This window comes from Atractosteus spatula, chromosome 8 (genome assembly GCF_055471065.1).
Source record: "Atractosteus spatula isolate fAtrSpa1 chromosome 8, fAtrSpa1.hap1, whole genome shotgun sequence".
NCBI classification, from domain to species: domain Eukaryota; kingdom Metazoa; phylum Chordata; class Actinopteri; order Semionotiformes; family Lepisosteidae; genus Atractosteus; species Atractosteus spatula.
The window spans coordinates 57,318,552-57,343,650 of NC_142713.1; the positions used below are offsets into that span (position 1 = coordinate 57,318,552).

Here is a 25,099-nt window from a genome sequence, read left to right on the forward strand (position 1 = left end):
TTTAGCCCTTTCCAGACTTTTCTTTTAAATTTCGGCGAGTTCTCGTTTTCTCTACGTGGATCATTTTTGCAAGATATTTTTTTTGCTCTTTCTTTCAAAACAATGCATTCAGTTGAAAAAGGGGTTTGTGAAAAGTGTTCAGTGTCTGCTTTTTCCCTCTTCTATCATGTGCAAACATTTTAAGGTTTTTGTCTGTTGCCTTGATTGTCTTAACATTTTAGATTATAAAAGATTGCAAGATTTTCCCTTCAGTTAAATGGAGGTAAAAAGCGTCTCTATTAAATAATGATGTGGAAGTCTGCCCTCAGTGCAACTGAATTTGCGGATCGTTTTAGTATCTTGTTTCAGCTTGGTTTTTCAAACCGTCCCCATGTCTTGTGCGCAGTAACTCGGCATCATACATCACGGTTCCTGAAAGTTTATGGACAGTCCTCAGAAAAGGTCTGTAAATCCGTTAAGTAGAAAGAATGTCCGAAACAAAACTGAGAAAGTCGCAATCAACAGATCTGTAAACTTATCATGTATTTTGCAATAATGGGAGGATTTCTTTAGATAGTTACTAAAAATTATAAGACTGACAATCCAGTCTTGCATTGTGTCTTAATTACACGTCCACGGTTCACAGCATCTGGTGGTTCTACATGTGGGACTGTACATTCAGTTGATGTACAGTACTTGAGACAGCGATCTCATCAGCTTTGAGCTGGTCATACTAAACAGGACATTTGAAATGCCACGTTATTTGGACGAATTCTGCAGCTCTTATCCGTTTCTGGTAAAGCTCCAAACAGAAAATAATGCATTTTATGCTACAGAACTGGGCAAACACTCAGGAAAATAGGCTTGCTTCGAGACGACGTGAAGTCCCATTCTAACGCTGTGGAATGCAGTGGAATGATGGTTTTGCAACATCATCTAGACGCATCTCGATAAAATCCGGGATTAAAGAAATAACTTGAGAGGGATTGGTAGAAATACTGAAGATTTCAGGCTTAAGGGATACTTTATTCAGCGAAGCACTGCTTTTGAGTACTTTAAAAAGAAATGGTAAGAACTGAATTAGCCCACCCCACGTTGCTGTTAATGGCTGTAAATGTCTCAGCGGTAAGTAACCTGGTGTGATTTTTCCCTTTCCAACTTGTTCAGTATCTCTGTTTCAGAGGGAGAGGTATTATATTCCCAGAGTTTTCGTTTTCTTTCTCTAAAGGTTGCTCGGACCATAAAGATAGGTATCCCCCCTTCGTTTCACTGTTCCAACATGACTAGAACAGCTCTGCCTGCCCCTGTCTGGATTCGCTCCCCGTGGGTCGGGGACTCTAAGCACAGCACAGCGCTGCTCTCCAGAAACTCCGTCACGGTACCGTCCGACACTGTCAGAGAGGGGTGACGTCACTCTTTCAAGAAGATCGGCGTGCTGAGCCCTCCTACACTAAATCCTTTCAAGTTCCGGGTTATTGAACAAACTGACCTGTTAAACACTATTTTTTAGGTTGTTGGTGATTGTCTTAGAGTGTTCAGATGCACAGACAATTAAAATAACACCCTTACCCAATGCAAGGATTTTACAGTGATTATTAAATTAACATTCATTTAATAAACCTTACAGATTGACAGCCAAATAACCTGTGATGACATGACGTGAACATGTTTGGAGGATGGTTTTGAGTTAATATATGCAAAACGGAACTGGAAGTCATACGACATACCGCCTCCGAAAAGAGCTAATATTAGGCTAGTGCTAATTGATATTAACATAATTAAATGCATCAGGATGCTCTTGAGGCTTGTTTGAAGATACATAATTTCTATTGATAGTGCTTATCTCATCCTGCTGAATAGGATGTTTTGAAAAAAGTCACTATATTCTATCACATAAAACCCTTCTCTTCAACAATAACTTATATTTTAATAATGAAATCGTATAAAATACCAAGTGATGTCTTTATAATATAATTTCCTTTAAAACGGTTGTCTTATTATATCTAATTTTATGACAAAAATTAAACAGCTTCAAACAAAAAAATTGAAAAAATGTTCTCAAACTGTCACAAGCGCAACCAGCTACTCAAAGCACCGATGAGGTAAAATGTTATTGTATGTTTTATCCCGGATTTATTAATTCTAAAATAATCTCTGAATCTACAGCAGATTTGAGGAATAATATTGTGCCAGCTCAGATATGTATTTGATCAAACCCTTTGAAAACAACATCGGACGGATTAGTTAATAAGAAATTGTAAAGATGTGAATGAAGTTCAAAAATAAATAAAATCCCCAGGAAATCTGTCAGTGTCTGGAAATCATTTGAGCGTCTTGTTTTTACAAGAAAACTTTAATTGTTTTCATGTGTGTCTCAAAGCAGGTCTTTGAGAGTGCCGTTTTTTGTAGAAAAAAAATCATGGTCTGTTAAGAACAATGTCGTGGTGAGCAATACGCTTTTGTACAACTACTTTCTTATGGGCAATCTCTCGTTGTAGCTTTCATTTTACGTTGATAAAAAGACATCTAAAACAATACGTTAACCATTAAAAATAATAAACTACATATACAATATACGTAAGATACACATAACTATACATATGAACAAATAGAGGTCTAATTCTTCTCTAAATAACGAAAATGAAAACAACGTTTCGTCTGTGGGCTCTGTCATGTAGCTGAAGAGGCTCCACAGTTGAAACGTCTTTTAATATTAATATTAATAATAATTGCTTACACTTATATAGCGCTTTTCTGGACACTTTACGGGTAATGGAGACTCCCCTCCACTACCACCAATGTGCAGCATCCACCTTTTTACTTTTCAAAGAGGTATTAAGTTCCACTTGTCCCTTTGAAATTCGCAGTTCTCGTAGCCTTCCAAGTTCGCACGCAGTAAATATCGGAGCAATTCTTCCTGTCTGTCTGTACTGGGCAGCTGGGATACTTGAGCTAAAGAACGTCATTACTTTCATTGGGGACGTTATAATTGTTTTTATACGTTTAGTAAAAATGTAAGTCTTTTGTGTTTTTGTACTGTATTACGGTGACGGTTTTTAAATTGTCTGTAATCCAAATTAAAGCAAAGATGATTTGCAAAGATACAGAGATCTGAAGTGTTCTAGCTGAAAAATATTGTACCTGTTAATTTTCTTTTTTCTTTTTAAAAGAGAGGTGATTAGAATGGCTGGGCTGATACTCGTAATTGCTTTTAGTAATTCAGATACTGCTTCAAAATTAAAATAACAAGATGTATTAATCTTTGCGGTAAATAATGTAGGAAATATTTTTAAATGGTTCTGCTCAAATTAAGTGAACTTCAATCACTCAACTACATCAATGCACATCACGTACGAACTCAGTCGAGGTCACAAACACAAAAAAAGCTGTATAAAGATATCTACCATTAGATTAAGGATATAAAAGTGTGAAAATGTTTGTATTTTAAGAAATATTAGCAAGGTGTGTCCTGCATTTTGGACATACCCCTAAGTGCTTTAAAAACTACTGTACTTGCCTGAAGCTCTCTCCATTCTGAGTGGCCAAAGCTAAAATGCATGCTAACAGGATTAATATAGCTGTTAGTGAAGTAACAGCACTCTTAAATCTCTGGCACTGTGGTAACTGATAGTATTTCTAATGCGAATTAACATATAGGACTCCAGAGAAATTTATGACCACTGACTCAAGTGTCTAAATTTAACCTTCAGAAGTCCATGGTTTGTATCTTTTGCCTTCCACTGTAAATTTGATTGCAGAGTGGCCATAATTTTCTTCCAGATTCTTAAACACAAAGCGAATGTGTCTTCATAAAGCAAACAGCCCTCCAGTGACACGCTGTAAGTGTATTCATGCAAAATAAAAATCTAAATCAGAGGAGATATACCCAGTTTTCTGAATGTGCCAGGGCCTTTTTCGTAGTTTGTTGTTGATCCCAGAAAAAAGACGTCTTAAGACAGTTTTGATTCATGTTGATGTCTCTGCAGGTTCCAGCTATACTGGAGAGACATGGCAAACGAGTTTTGTAAGTCTTAACATGCACTCGCTTTTCCAACAGCTGTGTCACTGGGCTGCATGTGAATCAGTTAAACCATTGTTCACTGAAAACTTGCCATTCCACCAGGTTTCCTTTAGACTGCGTTCCATTGTTTGGGGCATTTTGAAGCTAGTGTAATAGCATTTTACTACGCAAGCGCACAGATTTTCAGCAATAATACAAATATATTTTTATACCAAAGTAAACAAGCAAAAAAAATGTATTTTTTAACACATAGAGCAAATATTTACTATCTGCAGTCAACAACCCCTAGGTGAAAGACTCAAAGCTCTGAAGTGGACAGGATATAGTAAGAACAATGGCCATTGTCCCTACAGAATAAGACATTCCTGCAAGGTAGAAATCATAAAGGAGCTGAGAAAAACAACAAACAACTTCAAAGTGGCTGCTAATATACAGAGTCAAGCTTCTAATGGCAGATTTTATTGAGTAATGTGGAATTTTCACATAATTTAAAGGCATAACCTTGTCACCACAGACAGTATTTTAAAAATGAGCACACCTTTTACCTTAAGCGTAGGCCTTCAGTATGCTGTGCCTTAATATAACACGGCTAACAGCCTAAAAAAGCAGCTGACCAGTGCTCTATCACCTCCTTAATTTTTAACGTTCTTTTAAGAAACAAACATTTTTTAAAATTCTTGCAAGAAATTATTTTCCTTTCTGATGTTTAATCTTCTAAAATAATTTTTAAAATGGATTTAGAATGACATATTATGAGTAATCCTAACCTACTGAGTAATGCTCACTCACTAAAATACTAAAACACTGAGTAATACTAATCATCCAGGGCGAACAGTCCTAAAGGGAGTCCAAAGGGAAGTCCAGTGCAGGCAAATGTCCAGAGCTCGGTGATCAATCCAAGATGAACAAGACAAAGTTAAAAACCGGAGCGGGATCCGGCGAGGGGTCGGGGGTAAAAAGGGGGAATGGAACCAGGCGCTCCAGGTCCCGAACTAGGCTGGTTCAGGAAACCAATGCAGAGCCCAGAACAGAGTGAGCGTCTGGTTCTGTAGGGAGGCTGGAACAGGGAGCAGGTGCACAAAATCAACTCAAAAGTGAACGAGCCAGAGCACCCTTAAGGGGGAGGGACTACAATCGTGACACAATCCATGTAAAATTCACAGTTTAAAGTCTACTCTAGTGATATTTAAGAGAATGTGGTCCTGGATGAGGAAGGAAGGCAAATTAGTGGATCAACATTAGTGAGAATACCAGGTGGAGGAAATGTGATCCTCAGACTAACACTTTCCAGAAAAAATAAAGATTTAAGAGTTTTCTGAATCAGCAATATCAGCAAGTTAGTTAAATACAAACAAAATTTTAAACATAGTTGAAGATTGCATGGAACTAGAATCTCCTGATTTTCATTTAAATATCTATGTGCAGTTGTTGACTGGATGAAATCTTATCTTTTGTAAACAGCTGTCCATAATGATGTGTTTCCTCCTATACACCAAGCCACTACAACCTGTCTCGCCATCAGGTGGATTTAGTCGCACAATGGGATATCTTTTGGAAGTCTAAAGATCTGATCTTCAAAGTAAAGATAAACCCCTGCCTTCTTTACAATCTCCCAGACTTGTGTGTGGTCTCACAAATGGCTCAAAGGGGTGGGCATGTTGGATGACTGCGTCCCAGTGTGTGTTCATGGCTTGTTGCTGTAGGGCTGAGATGTAAAGATACAAACTTTTGGATTTCCACAATTGAGTGGGTATATAATAAATATCATGTCATGTCATTGGCCAAACCGCTTCATACCATACGATGTCGGGGTAAGCTGGAGCCGGTCACCCCTTTAAAAGCCAGACGCTCCCACCAGTCCAGGCTCAGCCTTGGAAGATGGACGCCTGGAAGCCTGCCTACCAGCGAGTCCAGGAGGGGCTCGACAGCATAGGCTTCGCAACGGCATCCTGACCATCTGGATCCGGGGCTGGGAGCGCCAGGCCCCATTACCCCTTTTATTCCCCTGACCCTTCGCCGGATCCCGCTCCGGCTTTTAATTTCGTTTGTCTTCGTCACAGATGGGCCACCCGGTTCTGGACATTTGCCTTCATATGGCTTTCTGTCAGGCAGCGTTCTTTCCGGACCCTATGCAGACGACACGATCCGGGGTAGAGTGAGGAAACACTGGGGAAAAAGGCATGCTCGATACAGGAATAAAAACAGGGGGGCGTGTCCAAGGAGTGCTGGTTTTCGGGGGAGGTGTGAGCGAGGCAAACAATCCAGGGATGAGTCCAAAGAGAAATCCTAAAACAGGGCATAAGTCCAAGGCCAGGCGATCCATCTGAGACAGAAGATTAAAAACCAGAACCGGGTCGGGACCGGCAGGGAGAACGGGAACGGGAACAGGAACAGAAACTTAAAAGCATAACGGAGCCAGGCGCATCCAGGTCCCGGGCTCGCATGATGCGGAAACCAATGCAGAGCCCGGATTAGCATCAGCGTCTGGCTTTTAAGGGGGAACTGAAAAGGGGCTGGAACAAGGAACAGGTGCAGGGAATGAGGCAAACAAGGAAGGGCTGGAGCACCCTTAAGAGGAGGGGTTTGCGATCGTGACAATTTCCTTACAAACACCCTTCAGACTTGTTTGACAGGACATCTCCCCCCCGAGCACCGGCGCACCTTGGACATGCCCCCCTGTTCTTCCCCTAGTCCTTTTTTCCCTGTGTTTGTCTCACTCCCCTCTGGATTTTGCCATCTGCATAGGGTCCTGAAAAACGCTTCGCAACAATGCAGGCTGGCAATGTTCCTTGGAGAGAAAAATGTAGTATTTACAATATTCTGCACATGAGGTTGAAAAGTCAACCCAGGATCAAAGATCCTACTCGTTGAGAGCTCTACCTGGCGTTTTTCCCGTACCTCATATATTCTGGATTCTGGACTCCCCTTCTGCCTTTTCGACTTTGGACCTCGCCTCTCGTCTTGGACTGTTTGCCTCCCGTGTTCTCCCCGGATTCTGACCTACCTTACCCCTTTTGACCACGAACTCGCCTAATGTATTGGATTGTTCGCCTGCCTTGTCAACTACCAACTCCTGCATCTGCACAGGATCCACATACAGTACCTCTCCAGCAGGGATTCCTTACAGTACACCCATGTCTTCTAGTTTGAATTCCAGCTGCGATCTCTATCAATTAAAGTTATTGAAGCCTTAATCAAACCAGTTGACTGCTTTTAACTGTTTTATGAACTCAGGTTTTTGAGACTCTGATTCGATTTAGTTTGAAATACTTGTTCCACCAGAGCTTTCTAAACACCTCTTTTTGTTGTCAGCCACTCTCATAATAAACGTTCTAAGTGTTGTTGGTAAAATATGAGCAAGTCCCTGAAACATAAATCTAACTGAGAAGAGAGCTGAAACCCAGCATTGGTACAGTTTCTGTACTAATTTCAAACTAGGTTCTACTATTTAATTATTACTAAGAAATGCTGATAGTTGGAGAACATGAACTAGGGTCATTTAGAATTTTCTCAGTACATTATGTATTTTAACCACGGGGAAAGGTTCATTGCTCTAATAAAAGTAGCAACATCATAAGTGAATCATAAACTCACATTGCAGGTGACATTTTTAGTCATAAATATTGTCCAATCATACGATGTTTATGACAGAACAGTAAAATTACAAAAATAAATGCCAGGTATAACCAAAACATTGTAAATCTGAAACATCCATTGTGAAACATCCAGTTTACAAAAAGACGTCAGTTGTTAAAGGGGGAGATATCCAAGATGGATGCCATGTTATTAGAATCACTTGTTAGCAGCTAGGCACACTTCTAAAGGCAAAGCAAGATACAGTAAGTCTTTCTCCAATTGTTTCTTGGGGTTGGCATCTGCTCTTTGGCCATTTTTGCATACTCACGGTGTTGATGTAAAAGTCACATCTTCATTGCCAGACGTACTACAAATATGTTTTAATCTAATATATGTTTTAGCATTCTTAAAATGTTTCACAGACAGAAATGACCTACAGTAGCAGTCAGGTCAGAAGGATTACCAGCGTGGGGACACACAGTACCATTTGGGCTACTGGAATAATGCTTTCATTGCAAACATTACATTTCTATTCTGTTGATGCCACTTGATGTGTGAATGCATTTCAGTGTTACATGGTGAAATAATTCAGAGCATTTAAAAAGATATTGTAAGCAGAATAATGTGAGAGAGAAACGACCTTCAGGCTAACCTGAGAAAGACTTTTCTGCTCCTCTAGTATGAGTCTGAGGTGCTGCAGGTCTTCTTCCAGCTGTAGTCGTCGATAATGTTCTTCTTCATACCTAGAAAACACAGAAGAAAATACTTAAATTTATAAACAGGGAATGTTTTCTAATCCACTAATACCACCACCTGCAAATCTGTTCTCCAGAATTGGATCTGTCTTGCTGCTCACCTGATAATAGACTGATAAGAAGGATTTATCAATTTCTTTCAATAGATTGTTTTTTAATAAGATGGTATAAACTGCCAACATTAAAGTGCACACATGGTTTCATCACATGTGATTGTCAGCAGTTGTTGTTTTGGCGATGAGAAGATGAGTTTAGGTCTTGCCTGCTTCTGCTATGAGGAGAGCTTCTTTCTGTCTATTGTATTGTCTGCTGAGATGCTCATAAGGTTAATTCCAGAATCCAAAGGTCAGTAAAATCAATCAATCAATCAATCAATCACTTGTAATTAGGTATAACAGTGTAGACTTTCAAGTGCCTTCCATGCTAAGAAGCTCTAACCTAATAACCATCGATTACTGAGACACATTGTTTACGCATCAATCGTGGTAAATGCTCATATGATGACAAATCAGAATATCAGCAAAGATTCTCTCACAACAACAAATATCCTCTGCAGATTACAATAACAGCATTGTCCCTTTATGGATAATGGCCATGGATAGAGGGTTCATCCAGGGCCCCGGTGCTGTGAGACAGCACTGCTAAACACTGTATCACCTTGCCGCCCACAGCAACATTATTTCTTTTCAATTCATAGAACAGTTTGTGCACCCCATATAGTACATGTGCTGGCATAAAATGCTGTGGTCAGCTACAAGAAAGTGCATTGCCAATAGAGTAGGTGGCCTTTTTAGACTGTATAACACCACTGGTAAAGAAATCAAGAAAAACTAGGGGGGTTATACCTAATAAAAAAAATAACCGTACAAAATCCAATCAATCTGAAATTAAACTGAACTTTTGTGGCTAAAAACTACCACAGCTTTATAATACAAATTAATGAATCAGATCTGTTTGATAAATCATCTAGCGTTACCAATTACATATTTTAAAGAATATCAATTGGTTATGCTTGTCGGGCAAGATTATTTCTCTTCAGCAGCAAAATCTATGCAGATAAGAGCACATTCATTATGCACAATTGAGTGCCCTGTGTCAACACTTGAGAAATTTTGGCTGTCGGCATACAGCTCATTAGATAGCCCATTAGACAGAATCATCATGTCGTGATGTCACCAAGTTGTCAGGAGAAACAGAGAAGCATTCAAAACATTTCATGCTAATCACTGAGATCCATTTTAATTCTGGACAATGCTTTTAACAAGAGAAATAAGAAAAAAATTCAAATACAATCTGCATTTCCAGCACCTAGGATTTGAAAGTGTGTAGTCATGGTGTGAATGAGAAAGAACTATTAAGGCTTTAAAATTAAGACATGGCACTCTGCTGAACCAACACTACACAAGAATATTTTGCTCCTTTGTAAAATTAAAAAATGCATAAATAATGATACTTGTTAGAGTCTATGGTGGACTGACAAACCTCTTTTTTGTAATTTTGTAATTTACACTTTTCCAATTTACTGTAGAATAAGATATTTCTTATCACACAGCATTAAGTTCCTTCAAAAGAGCTGTGCTATAAATTTGTTTAAAAACAACATATACTGTACCAAAAAGGCTTACAGTCTCTCTATGTTGTTTATGTGCCTCAGAGGTCCGTGAAACGAACCGTTCATGTTATATAAATAAACACTTCATTGCTTTCTTGTTCAGTGTTAATGAGTTCACCGCTTGGTCTATTCTGTCTACATAATACGCAATCATCACATTTTGAACACTCCATTGTGAAAGGACTGAATGGCAGTAGAAGAGTTTCAATGCACATTGTCAAGGTGGGTTTGAATAGAGCATTCTAGATACAAGTATGTTGTTTGGGAAGTGGATTTTGCTTTGCCCATGCAAACATTAACTTCTCCATATGGGTTTACTGTGTAAAGAAATCCATCAAATTCACATACTAATGAGCTTTTTTTCCCTGGGCCTGTGACTATATACAGTACAGCTCTGAGGTGAGGGAAGCAACAGCATTAGAGTATATTTACTGTTTCCCCAAATAGAAGAAGCCAAATTATTAACAAGAATAAACAACTAACTTACCAAATGATAACTGTAGGGTCTTGGGCTAATGCCTGCCAGCAATTTTAAACTTTTAAAAGTTTTTTTGTTTTCTTTTGCACTTTAATTTCTTCGTTAATTTAGTTGTATTTATTTTATTTTGGTAATATTGCCACCGTTCACCAGAATTAAATTATTTTGCCATGATTTACAACGTACATGCCAACTCGAATCCACAACTGTAGGAACTCTAGAGAGTGCGGAGAACACAAAAGATTCATTAATTCATGCGTGATCTAACTCAGTTTTCATGTTTTTCCAGACGACATAACAGAGCTTCTGAACTGTAAATTTAGGTTGTAATTTTAAAGTACTTGGAAATACTTCCTGAAAGCTATATCCGATCCAGGATTCTGGGGCAGCTGGAGCCTATCCTAGGAAGAATTCAGATATGCTAAATGGATATAATTTATTAACAGTAAATGTCCTCACCACTTGAATGTAATGGAAATGTTGTACAATTATTTTGTTGACCCTTCATGTCTCAGTAGGCAGGGACCTTACTTCATTGTCAGTCTGTCTTTCTAAAAGAAATGCGATATGAAGGGTATTGTAAGAGTTTTGGAGCAAAATAGGCAGAATGCCCAGTGTTTGTGATTGCAAATTTCTTTGTTTCATGTGTTTTTTAAAAGCCTGGACTGGTACATAATAGTAACAGGCCATCAAAAATGCATTTATGCTATAAATTAGGTGGGCACAACTCCAGTTGTGAGGAGTTCTGTCCTTTTTGTACCCTGAGCTTTTAATTACTTAATTGAACCCATTATGTGCTCAATTGAAGAAGATGAAGCGATTCCTTGTTCTTAAGAAGCTTGAGACGTGAACTCTAGGAAGGGGGCTAGGTGGCCAGGTGTAGCGGTTAGCCCCTGGACTCATGTCCTGTAAGTACGTGCTGCAGACAGTGTTGTTGTACCTTGATCAAGGTACTGTACCCCAGTAGCTCCAGTCCACAAAGCTGTGTAAATGGGGTAGCCATATCCAGGGGGGAGTCATCTGCTCTCTAGTCCACTTAATGCTACAGAAACCAGGATGAACTCTAGCCTGATTAGCCTCTGTGTGCTATAATATAGACTTTACTATTACTTTATAAAACCTGCTGGACAGCGGCCCAGGGGCCCCAGAGGTGCCCCACCCTGCTGTAAATAAATATGCTTTCAGAAAATGTTCTGAGAGGTGTAACATGTTAGCACTGTTTAAGCATGAAGAGTGAGTAGAAGGTAGTGGAGCTTTGTTGTGTTGTTGCACTGTAGTGAATAGTTATTGGGCTAAATCCTGCCAACGTTCGAGGTTACTTTAAGGTTCGACCCAGTGTTGTGTTTGATGGTGCTGGACGCAGACACATAAATCACTGGAGATCATGTAGATCTCTGAAATGACTGGTGTAACAGCTGTATTTGGAGTGGGTGGCTATACAGCACCAAAGACCTGCTGTTGAGTATAAGACTAAGAAGACTCCTGTGGCCTATTGGTTTAAAACACAATAGGCCATTGTTTACAACACAAAATTTAGGACAATTATTATACAGCAGAGGTGTCAAAATGTTTGCATTTCACATCACAGTACCCCATTCTTTAAGGAAGACAATAGGTGCCATTGGGAATGTTTGTATAGCTGTCACTGCTCTTAACCTGTCCTTGAAAGAGTCAAACATAGCTGAACTGTAAAAATCTTTCACTAAGACTAAACCAATTACAGTTAAATCATTAAGCCTTAAAAGATCAATAGAGAAGATTGGATAAAAAGATCAAATAAAAACAAGGACAGAATACAGGAGAGCAGACAGGAAGAGGGGAAGAGACAGCACCATGAGAGGGCACCTGCAGTACTTTATAGACCAGGTAACAGACCTGCCAGGTAATATGAGCTTTGAAGGAACTGACTCTGGGATTCCTGCATGGATCAGTGAATTTATTTGGAAATACCGATTTCCTATTTCTGATATCCACCAAGGAAAAAAAATTGGGGAAAAAAAAATGGGGAAAAAAAGAGGTTCTCAATCACTTAGCATCTGTTTTACCCTGAGTAGACTCTTTAATTCATAAGAATCATGTTCCGTGACATTTCGGTAGGCCCATGGGCTTTCAATACATCATAGAGCTTATTTAACAGAGTCTGCCCTGCGATAGACAAGCATCCTGTCCAGGGTGTTCCCTGCCTTGCACCCACTGCCTGCTGAGACAGCCCCCAGCTCCCCAGCGACCCTGAATTGGAAGAAAATGGATGGTTGTTCCCTATTTCCCTAAAAGGTATTTACACCTCACTTTGCAGGACAGAGTTTTGTTTTCTTATGTCTGTAATACACAGGACCCTGGTACTCCCAGATTTACAAATGTCAGGGCACAACAGTCATAGACATTGTGTGTTTTAGTTTGGAAATTGATTTAAATAAATAGTTGTCCTTTTCAAGCTTGCTACCTGATGGTTACTGGTTATTAATTTGCAACCACTTTTGGAGAACAGAGTGACATGTGTAATTGCAAGTGATGTTCAGTGCTCTCTGACAATAAAGCCAGAGCAATCATTCTTTATTAATTGCAGAATTAATTGTTTCCGTTTTAACAACAGTGATTATCATCCTTCCATTCTGGCAAATACAGCCATCGCATCTGCAACTATTCAAACCAGGAGTTTTGATATGTTTTATATCCCAATACTAACACTCTGCTTTCACAGGCCATGGGCAGTTATGCAATCTAGTCACGTATGAGGCAGCTCAAGTGCAGTAACATTTCTTATCATGCACATAGTTTATTTTCAATTACTTATTAGAACACACATAAACACATTCGGTATGCTATTTTATATTCCCAAACTGGATGAAAGATTTTCCTTTGTATGTGTGACAGATTATCTCCATTAAATATCTGGATCATAAAGCACAAATGAGTATGAATGACTAGAAAGTCAATTTGCTTTAAAACGTGGGCTGCTCTGAATTATTGGAATAAATAAACTATAGAAATATAATAACCCATTGAATTAAATGTGAGGGATCGAAAGTTTATCCGCAACTTTTTCATAACACAATGCCATTTTGATGAGGCTTTCATAATATGCCATCTCTGCCTTCGATTTCAAATTTCCGAAGAGCAAGATGCTTTAGAACACAAAATGATATTGCTGAAGGAGAGGGTAGCTGCTATTGATTAGTCTATGAATCACCAGACCCATCTTCCCATCCAAGTAAATGTGCCACAGAAGTGCTGATTTACACCCCCAGTCTTCCTACCCACAGCTACAAAAGCGCAAATATTTAATTTGGTCTTCAAGCCTTTGCAGATTTCTTTTACTAAAAAAGATCAGACATTCTGCATTTAGGGTTCTGCAGTAATGCATATGGGCACATGTAAAATGCAAAGGATTATATATTAAGACATAAATGATAAATGAGTTCAGAAAATCTGATGAGTATAGTCCTCAGATTTTTTTAATGCAGCCCGTTAATCCGGTTTGCCATCAGAGCCATGAAAACTTTTTTTTTTAATCTTGATTAAGTCGTAGAAACAAAAGAGGTGTATGTAATCACTCTTCACCTCTCCTGTGCCTCCTGCAGAAGCAAGAGACATTCCTCTCTGTCCACCTCTGTCCTTGAAGGGTGAGTCAAAGCATTCCTGATCTCAATCTCCTTGTCCTTCTGAGCCAGCAGCAGCCGCAGAGTCCTCATTTCTAATTCCTTCGCAAAGAGGAGGCTGTTCAGCTCTTTCACTCTGTGTGCAGACAAGGGGAGGAAGAGGCGGACAGTGATAAGGGCGAAGCAGGGAAAACACGAATGCGCAAAATCAAACACAATGCTGTCTTCACATAATTCACGCTGAATTGAAATATCTGAGAAGATATTTCCAATACACACTCTTACAATTTCTTTAGTTCTAGGTTCTGTTTGTGTCAATATGATATAAGGCCGAAGTGTTTATTTTATTTTAAATGTCCATTGTGGAAATTGGACATTGTGCCAAGAACGATGTCCAGCAGATACAAATACAAATAAGCACCACACTGTTATCACATTATTGAAGCTAGTAAACAAAGGCAACTCAAACTACAAATATGTCTTGAAATTGGTTTCTTGTCTTCTTTTTAATTGTGTTTATCTACAGTGCAGCATGAGGCATGATTAAAGTTTCCGGAATCCTCAAGATCATTGACAAAGTCAACCCTATGGTCTTCTTGACCACTTCATCACTGAAACAAAATCCAGTGGGATCCATGGGGAAATGCATTTAGACCTGAAAACAAAGGTACTTCTTCACACAAAGGATTGTGGGAATCTGGAACAAGTCAGCCAACCATATTATCATAGCTAACACCCTGTTTCCTTTCATTAAATGGTTATATAAGATCCTCTGATTTATTAGCTAAATCAAACAGAGTCCTTTCATCTCTGACTTTTCTTATGCTTTCACAGTCGGCTTGCAAGACACAAAGCATAAGGAATGACCACGAGTGCCATATTTAATACATCAAGATGTTTTGTGCAACTAGGCCGACAATGACCACACTTGTGAAGAATGTTCCCTTTAATTTTTAATGGCCTGCGTGTGCAAAAATTTCAAATTGTGCAGATTTTTCCCCCGTGACAAAAACTTGTGCATACTAAATTGAGTGCATGTAAAATTGTAAGCCTGAAATTATTTTTTGTTAATATAGTCATTCTCATAGAAGCATAGATCAGAAAGACTGGGACAGCAATTCAACAAACCCAATCATAGAGACTGAGAGTCGAGTGAGCATGAGCAGTGAGGTACAAGACCACGAGAGCATAGATATTGATTATCAAGTAGCACTAATAATGCACACAGCCAAGTTGGGCCTCTCATAGCCAGTCTCATGTGGTCAATTTAGCATTTTTCAAGTGACGACCGTGTTTGTTTTATTATTATCATCTTTTTTTGGAATTAAATTTTTTGTGCGCAGTTCAATTTCCTATGTGCGCTGATTTCCTAACCTGTGTGTGCACACACACGCGCACAGCTTAGAGGGAACAGTGCTGGAGAACTGAGTATGCGTCACGTTATTCTTAGTATCACATCTTTTTATTAAAATCGAAATGCACAGAAACATGCATCACTTCATTAATAAAAAAAAAACTCCTAAACAAAATAGATCTACTGTAAATCATTCTGTGGATAGCTGCCCCAGACCTCATCTTCTCAGATCAAGGATTTCAGCTGAAAGTGGAAACAGTGCATAGGAGCGGCAGTAAGACATTGAATTGATTGTCAAAGAGTACTAATTCAAAGGATGTCTGCCCAATGGTTTTTATATCTTGCAGTGCTGCTGCTTCCATTAGCACTAGATCAAAGTTGTCAATTCAGTTTAATGGCTGATTAGCCCATAGTTAGAGGAGTTGAATGCAAATGTGAGCAACACTTCTACCTCAAGCCAAAAGGTAGAGAACTGAAGTGAATTCTATCTCTGTAATGATGGATCACATACAACATACCATATCACTTATAAGATAAGATAAGATCACTTTATTAGCCATATACAATTTCTTGCATTAGGAATTTGTCTTTTCGCATACCCCAGCTTGCTCTCCATGAGACACACAGGCACATAGAAGGGGAGAGAGAAGCTTGGGGTCAGAGCGCAGGGTCAGCCATTTATACGGCACCCCTGGAGCAGCTGGGGTTAAGGGCCTTGCTCAGGGGCCCAACGGAGTAGGATTCCTCTGCCAGCTGCGGGATACGAACCGGCCACCTTCCAGCCACAGGCGCAGATGCTAAGATTACATTCTAATTCAAAGTCAAGTAATTTTGAAAGTTGCTTGAAAGATAATTTCCCAAGCGCTGGTGGGACATGTTACAGCATAAACTGAGCCAGGGTTAGGGAGCTGGAACGTGAGCGCTGGGTTTTCGTACCTCTGCTTGAAGTCAAGAGCCACTTCATCGTTCTTCTCCTCTGCTCCCACGCCTTGCACCTGCAGCTTCCCAAGAAGAGACTGGATCTGTGCAACGGACATGTTCTGGGTGGCGAGAATCTTCTCCTCTAATCTCCGGATTTGAGTTAGCAAAAGACAGGGCCCAAACTAACAACAGAAAAGAATCGTTTCATTTACATTTTCAATATCCAGGTGTTAGGGAAGCCCTAATATTTTATAGAGAATGCAGCCAAAAGATAAATGAGATAGCACAAGATAATGCATAAGCTGTATTCCACAATGAACAGATGGCACTATTTACCTTGAGGTATAGTCTAAATTTGATTTTTTCCTCTGGTGATTATTCCTCTACCATTTTACCACTGAGTCTCTTCCAGCTGCCTCCAAGGTAAAGAGATTTAATTTCCTGTTTTCCCCAATGTGTTTTTGTGCTGAAACAGCTATGATAGAGATTGGCAGATACTGCATAATCAAAGCGTAAATAGGAAACTTACAGAGAAAAGGTACATTACATGCGTCAGTCTTTGCTGTGAGGTGCTACCTCCAGCAGCCTGAGATTTTTCACAACTGAACTGCTGTAGTACCTTGCCCCTCTACTAACTCTGTGGAATGGCTCCTACTTAAAACCGGAGGTTTGCTGACTACCAGAGCTCAATAACACCTCACAAGTGGGAATCTCAGAATATGGTCCTTAAACAGGATATTTCTCAAGAATTAGGTACAGTTTCTGGGCCCTAGATAACATTTTAATATATTATATTATGATATAAGAATATAACAAATGATGCAAAAAGCCCATGGAGCTCTTTTGGTTTGCTAGTAGTTAATTGAGCTGATGATCTTGAGAGATGCCAAAGTACTGGTGTCAGGATTTCTGAAAGAGGTGAGTTGTTGGACCCCTGTGCGAGGCCGTGAGGAAGGGAGTTCGAGCAAAAGTAAATCCAATACTCCCAATCGTTAGGCAGGAGCGAAGTCGAAAGTAGGAGAACCAGGTGGAGCAATCAAGGAGTCAGGTCGAGAGTCTTAGAGCGCACAAGAGAAATTGAAGACTTCTCAATAGTGAGCGCAGGTAAGCCAGTGAAGAGGGTTTAAATATTGAAGAGAGAGAGACGTGGTTGGATAATTAGTCCCTGGATGAGCGTGTGTGGAGTTTAGTACGCGTGGGAATGCCAGGGCGCTTACGGGAGAAGGGACGAGTCGTGACAACTGGCCTGGCACTTTGTTCCAGACTCCCACAACCCCTTGTGTAAAGCAGCCCCCCCCCCCCCTTTCATTTTTATTTTAATTTCTGCTTTGTTTCATTTTCTATCCCCGGTGTCATGTTTTACTGTTGGCTCTGAGGAGGTCCAGCGGCTTGACGTCCCTGGGGCCTTTGAGGATTTTGTCAACTCAGATCCTTTCTTGCAGAACGTAAGACCGTGGGGAAAGTTACAAACAGCAGGAGGCCATTGGGACTGTCTTGCTGACCTGCTGGCTAATGGCTTATCGATCCAAGGATTTATTCCAGTCTACTTTTTGAACAATTTCCAGGTCATTTCCACTTCAATGGCTTGGCTGGGCAGTTTGCAAGATGGACATATTATCAGATGATATGGCAAAGATCATTATATTATGTTAAGGTGGACGAGAAGGCCTCCGATTGCCTTTTCCTCTGTCTGTATGTTCTTCTCAATAGGCAATAAAATGCTCTTACTGAATACTGACAATGAGACTCAAATCTATCATTTGCTAGCACCAGCAACACAGTGGAGCAGTGGCCTTGCAGCTCTGGGACACTGTGTTCAATGCTGGAGCTGGGATGCTGTCTGTGTGGAGTTTGTATGTTCTCCTCATGTCCGCCTGGGTTTTTGGTGGATTCTCTGGTTTCCCCCCATCGTGAAAAAACATACTGGTAGGTTAAATAGCTTCCGGGCAAAATGGCCAGTGGGTGTGTGTCTGTGTGTGCCCTATGATGGATTGGCTTGTACCCTGTACCCACTGCTTGCAGGGATAGGCTCCAGCTCCCTCCCAACCTTGAAGGAGAGAAGATGCTCTAGTGTGCCTTATTATATACCGATATACTGCACATAAATACATCAAATGTAATGGAAAAACATATGTGATTTTCTTTTCCTGGGAAAAAGACAAATAATACATTTGTAATGTGACTAAAAGATGCAAAATACGGTAAGATAAGGCTGTGTGTTTTTGAATATTGCAAAATATCATTATGTTAATAGAAAAAAATACACAGTTGTAACTCATGATCAAGCTCCCTTCTTCCATCACAGAACAGACGGTAACCAATATTTCACAGTATGGGTTCAGAATGGCAAGTGTCTTGGATAACTAGTGGTGACCAAGACCTCAGTTTTGCCACTTTACTGACAAAATACAGCGTGGGAAGTGTTCAAGACACAATCAGGAGTTATAATGTATGTTTTTAGCACCAACAGTTTACTAAGAACATCCACTAGTATTTTCTACTTGTATAACAATGTGGACTTCTATTCATCCAGATTAATCTGGGTGAGAAGAAACCAAGCTTATCAGCAACCTTTAATTCACATTGATCAGCACCTTCAAAAACTCTGTTGCAGCAGCTTCAGTTAAACTGTGCATGAACAGGCCATTTGAAGTGTTGTATACAACATTTAATATCAGATCTAATTAGCTTATTATCAGGAGTTCCTTGCCATTAACATCACGTTTCCTCTCTACACGACCATAAAACAGATTTTTATGCTGCTACATACAGTATAGATCTATTTCAGGGAAAGATCGCCATTGAATTATTTTATGCTGTTGCCATAGAATATACAGCATCTACACAAAGAAAGAAAAACACTGAAAAGAGTAGTGGACATGCAAAAAGTCCAAGATGTTTGAACAGCAGTGTGAATAGGATTCTCTCCACTAAATTCTAAAATTCTAATCTAAAGCTTTTTGGTTATACTGTAGTTTAAACTAAAGATTACTTATAACAAATGTTCCAATAACACTTGTGCGAAAACAAATTCAAACTGCATTATCATTGATTTCAATGTACTAAAAAATGAAATTCATAATTGTTGCCATTGTCTTTCTTATTTAACCTGAATGACAAAGTAATTGAATAATAATTAGGTTAGCATATTAATTAGAAAGCAATAGAGAATTTTACCTTTAATTAGAAAAACAAAAGTTTCAATCACAGACTGTAATCATATTATATGTATTTAAAGTATTAACATATAAACATATTATGAATTATTATTTAAAAACAAATGTACTGAATATTTTATAGAATAAGTTGGGGGTGCATATTTTAGGAGTGTCCAGTTAATAGTGCCAAGGAGGTAATTTGCAATATGTAAGAATGTGGTAATATTACTTAGGGATAGAAGATATACAGTAGGAAGCCCTATTTATTCCCACATTTGTGGGAATTTAAATTCTCCAAAATCAAATTATAGGACGTGAAACAGTAATTAAAGAGTTTGCTGAGTACCATTCATTCCATGTCATCCTAGATTCCGCCTTCACAACAGACGTGTATTTTGAAACATTCTGCAGTTTGTATATTCTTTTATAAGAGTATGTAATACATGACAAGATGAATGAAAATGAATACTTAAAATTCAAAAGCTAATCCTTTTGGCTGGAAGACTGAATTAAAGCTCAAGCATTTGATCATGGACAGGCTAATTAATTGTGACGATTTATACTGTATAATAATGTTATTACAAACTTTCTCCAATCCTGCACCAAATAAAATATTGGCATCTTGTAAGTTAGAGTTTAATGCCCTTGCAATGGGTGAGGAGGACATGAGGGGAAACTTTTTTCGCATAATTACTGGAAAGGATGGATTTCTATTTAATTTGACGTCAGCGTGTATTATTCTGGAAAAGAACTCTCTCAAGTGTACCACAGGGAACAGATTATTATTGAATTGCATAAATGATCCGCACGATACTATCCCAGCTTGCTGTTGTCTTAAAGAGGACTATGAATTCCGAGCAGGTTTTCAATTTGTCTCAGAATAAATGCCTATCAAGCAGACATCTGCTGTCCAGCCTTGGGGATTTTAAGTACTCTTACATGTTGCTACCTCTGTGGGCAGTCAGCAAATACATGCATCTGAGTGACATAAATGAGTATGAAAGTTTATTTTTGAGAAAAAAGAAGACTCGCAAAGACAAACCTATCTGTCGATAAAGCTTTTGTCCAGATGTACCACATGTGCGGCACTGAGTCTGAAGGCAGACCAGGTTACAGTTCAATACCCCTGCTCACTCACCCTTTCCTGGACTCCAGCCCTGGTTTCATCAGCTACCAGCCACTTTAATAAATCTGGTCTGTGGATTAAGTACGAATCATTCTGCCCTGGGTGCAGAATGGTAAACTATTGTTTTAAACCACATACATCAAATCTGGTCGCCCTGGACTATTATGATTATTTTCGCATTTTGAATTGCTTCGTTGTTTATAAGGATTAGACATGAACATAATCGCACAGTTGAGAATCTTATCCATTATCCATAATCTGGACAGCAATCTTCGAGTGAATACACTATTGTTATTGTGTAGTCAGTATGTCATTGCATAATAGCTGAAAGAAATGTTGGGCTGTTCTGAATTTCATCCTTCATTGGTTCTTTTACTTGGAGAATATTAAGAGAAACTGGCCATCTACAAGGCAAACTACATACATAGACATACATGAAATCAGCATCACCTCCCTTCAGCCTGATCTTCTCAGATCTTGGATAGTGGCGAAGTATTACTGCTATAGTACAATGAAGATAAGCTAAGATCACTTTATTGGGCATATACAATTTCTTGCATTAGGAATTTGTCTTTTCACATACCCCAGCTTGCTCTCCATGAGACACACAGACAGGGAGAGAAGCTTGGGGTTCAGAGCACAGGGTCAGCCATTTATACAGCACCTCTGGAGGAGCTGGGGTTAAGGGCCTTGCTCAGGGGCCCAACGGAGTAGGTTTCCTCTGCCAGCCGCGGGATACGAACCAGCAACCTTCCAGCCACAGGCACAGATCCTTAGCCACAGAGCCACCGCACAACCCACAGATGGACAGAGAAGAGCTTGGTTGAAGCAACACGATCAGATCTCATCAGTCCTCAAGGCACATCAAGACTGTGCCTGGGTTGCTGGTAGACCAGTAGGTGGCACTCTTCCCTCTTGACCAAGAATTTCCAAACTTATGTCCCATTATGATGACAGGGGACACCCCTGCTGCTGTCTTTCGAATAAGGCATTGAGGTCGTTTTTATCTGAAAAGATCCCAGGGAACTGTTCAGAAAACCAGGGGTGTTAACCTGGTGTACTGGCTAAACACCACTCCTGGCCCAGATAAAGGTTACCCTTAACTAAGTCAACAAACTAATTTTTCACTTCTTTATCTTCATACACTCTTCAGTGCAGTGAGGCCGCTGGTGCAGAAAGCAACAGTGTGTCACCCACCCACCCACCCGGGTGCTGCTCATTCACTGGTGGGTGATGTAGGTAAAGCAAACTGGGATCTGACATTCTCTCTATATGTTCACTGAATTATTAATTAATGCTACAAGCCATTAAACATTTACATCAAGTATCACTAATATTTATTTACATTATTGAGCCAGATATCAAGAAGTGGCACAAATCCATGATAATTTTGTTATGAACGAGAACGATTATTTATACTGTAACTGTAGATAGAAAACCTCAGCTAGATAAAATCAGGAAGGAAGGTTTCTTTGGGAAAAAAAAACATTTCTGCAGGTGGATTAGTTTTTTTTTCTGTGGCTGTTATTTTTGTTATTACTGAGGATAGATGACCTTTCTGTCTGGTATAAAAACCAGTCTACCGAGCACATGCGGCTTGCAAATTTGAAAATTTCTGAAGTGAATACAGGATGTTTGAAAGCTGGCTATTGAATGCATTAGTGGAAAATAAATAATTCTGTGGAAGTGCTCTAATTTTGATTTTGCCTTCATTTGCAAAAGCTTTCAAGGCATGTACCTCTGCCAGCTGATCTCTCATAGACTGCACATCTCTCATCAGGTCACTAAAGTGGTGACTAAGCTCTTGCAGCTGGGTCTCTTCACACTGGGGGCCGGTTTCTCGTGCCACAGCCACTCCCTCCACACCAGACTTTGCACGAGGCATTCTCCTGCCAAACAAACAAAACACAATCCTCCATTGCCTCCTCTTTGCACGTTAGGAGAAGATGAACTTATCTTTTTTTAAAATTTTACTTATAAAGCACCACTGGAGATACCATGAATAAAAGTCGCTCCCAACATCTCATGACTAACAGAAGCCCATCTGCCTGAGTCATCAGAGATTGCACATCACCATTACCAAGATGTATTGAAACAATGCTCTGTTTGAAACACTTTTTTTGCTGCAGTTAGTTCCCTCAATGCAGGGGAGTCAATAGACATAGTATCATTGTCAGATGAATAAAAGAAAGCGATTCTTAATCTCTACGGAGTGATTCTTCATCTCTGCTGAGTCTCTGATAGAAGATGCACGTATGTAATAACCATTAGTATGGCAATATAGGATGTTGTAAAGTCACAAGTATTCCTCAACTGCTGCTCTGCTCAACACTGAAGAATTACTGTATCCACACTAACACATAATATCAAATAACATGTATAAACTGCATCTTTAATTATTGCCTATTAGAGATGGAGAAGCTCTATCTCAAATGACGCACAGCCTCATTTCAGTGATGTATTTAACATGACAAGCCAAGTTCCTGTATTATTAAGGTGCAGGTTAAATCACGTCTTTGACTGAATACTTCAGCACATGCTTAGTAGAGTTTGTGACAAGCTATATGGTTTTTACAAATAAGTAAATTTACATGCTCTGCTTTTAGCAAAATTAAATAAAACACAAAAAAGTGAAATAATTTCACATTTGAGCGTATGAAGTGATGTTTACACATACGACATGTCAGTATTGATCATGGAAAGTTACTGTAACCTTTGTTTAATTATACTTTTTATAAGAATATTCCAGGCGAATACCCACCGAAAACAAGGCCCTGATGCTGTGCTGCTGTAACCATACCACTGAAAGGTTAAGTCTTTAGCTTTTTTCCTCTTTTTTGACAATCAAAATGCTTAATTAACTTCTAACTTACCCAACCGTATTTTGACTGGCGTTTGCAACCTCTGAGAGATGTACTTCTCTTTTTTGTTCTCCTTCTGAAATAATTTTGCCAATCTAATCACGTCTTTATTCAGCTCTTGTACGGCTGCCACTTGTCACTTTGCCTGGGTTTGTTTGTGGTTGCCAGGGATGGCTGCACAGCCAGTCCTAATGAACACTTAACACCGAGAGGCGGGGACTTCACTCACTGAAGCCTCCCACCCCACACCTCACTTCTCGGACAAAACACCAGACACAGATTTGGGATTCTCGGACACTGACAGTTGAAGAACAGAAGACAATTCAGACTTCCTTCCCCCGTTTTATGATAAGGAGTTCCTGCCTATCTTTTATGGCGCACAAAATGCTTTATTTTAAGGAAAAGGAAAGCAGCAGAAGATAAGCACAGCAAGGAAAAAGCCAAATGCTCTGAGTACTTCTGTGCTCTGTTCGTAACACAATTGGCAGCAGTGCAGGTTACCTGCTAATACTCTTCTGGTACTTTCTATGGAGAAATCTGAATGTTCTAATTGGCAAACATACTGTTACAACTTTCACTTTCCCCGTGCACAGCAACATAGCCTTAACACTCCACAAAAAGCAACGAAAAAAAACAACTAAGAATAATTGGAAGATATTAGAAATTATTCATCTGTGAATTGTGTAGTACTCCTAAAATGAACATTCCAAATGCGAAATTCAAAATTCGAAAATAGTAATAGTCCAGGGCGACCAGATTTGATGTATCCTTCAAAGAAACAAGTTGTACTGCACATGGTTCTGAGCTTTTTCATCTATGCTCTTATATGGTGCATAGTTGTGTTCAGATTTCATGTTGTCATGGATTTCCCTTTCTTATTCCCTTATTTTGATTTGAATTTGCTCTGGTGTTTCCATTTCATCTGAAATGCAGTTATTGAATTTGTTCGTTTTGCTGTGTTCTAATGAATGAAAGTCCATTCATATTTTGTCAGGAATGCTTATTAATGATCATAAATACCTAGTCCACAAATAGTTTAGGTCTACTTACTAATGCACTCTGATAAAAAGTGTCATCCCTACACATGGCTATGCAATGGTAGTATTCCTATGAGTAGAGGTGTTATCCTCTGCGTTCCTGCCCATTTCTGCAATGGGCTTGAGCAAACTGCCTAAACTTCCCCTATATATCAACTGGTGGGAGTAGTTTTTCACTTCTACGTCTGGTTTGTTGTGCAGTGCAGTTCTGATGCACTGAACAGTGGATGAAGTGGGCCCACTCCTAAATGAGCCTGGATACCCCCTATAGAAAAGCAATGCATAGTATAATGTGAAAATCAATACCTCGATTTACTACATCCAGTGGATAAGCAACGCGATTCGGGTCAGAACCGATATTCTTCCACCAACAATCTTGACCAAAAGATCAAGAGTTATATGTAGTACAGTATAGTTATTTACCATCTTTGGATTTCAACGATCAAAAGAACAAATTCCCTTTGCGACCACCACAGCCCCCAGAACAGAAAGATTGGGAGCACTGCCAGCTACACCTCTGCTGTTTCCAGGATCGTTTGGGCAGTCACGTGTCATCAACAAACATAGAATGAGATAAATATATATATTCTCTGCACGTCGTTATATTAAACAGAGTGTATCA

At 39.4% G+C, this 25,099-nt stretch overlaps 1 protein-coding gene across 1 annotated transcript in view; it reads right to left on the reverse strand.

Annotated features, from left to right (window-relative positions):
• LOC148829896 (uncharacterized) overlaps nucleotides 1-22,464 on the reverse strand; it is a 54,977-nt gene extending 32,513 nt beyond the window's left edge. Inside the window, exons 1-4 of the mRNA XM_088923884.1 lie at nucleotides 22,318-22,464; nucleotides 16,311-16,477; nucleotides 13,983-14,156; nucleotides 8,229-8,319 (exon numbers count right to left, since the gene is read on the reverse strand). Of these exons, the coding sequence (XP_088780010.1) occupies nucleotides 8,229-8,319; nucleotides 13,983-14,156; nucleotides 16,311-16,477; nucleotides 22,318-22,464 (579 nt within the window). The remainder of the gene's footprint in view (nucleotides 1-8,228; nucleotides 8,320-13,982; nucleotides 14,157-16,310; nucleotides 16,478-22,317) is intronic.
• Between the last annotated feature and the right edge of the window lie 2,635 nt (nucleotides 22,465-25,099).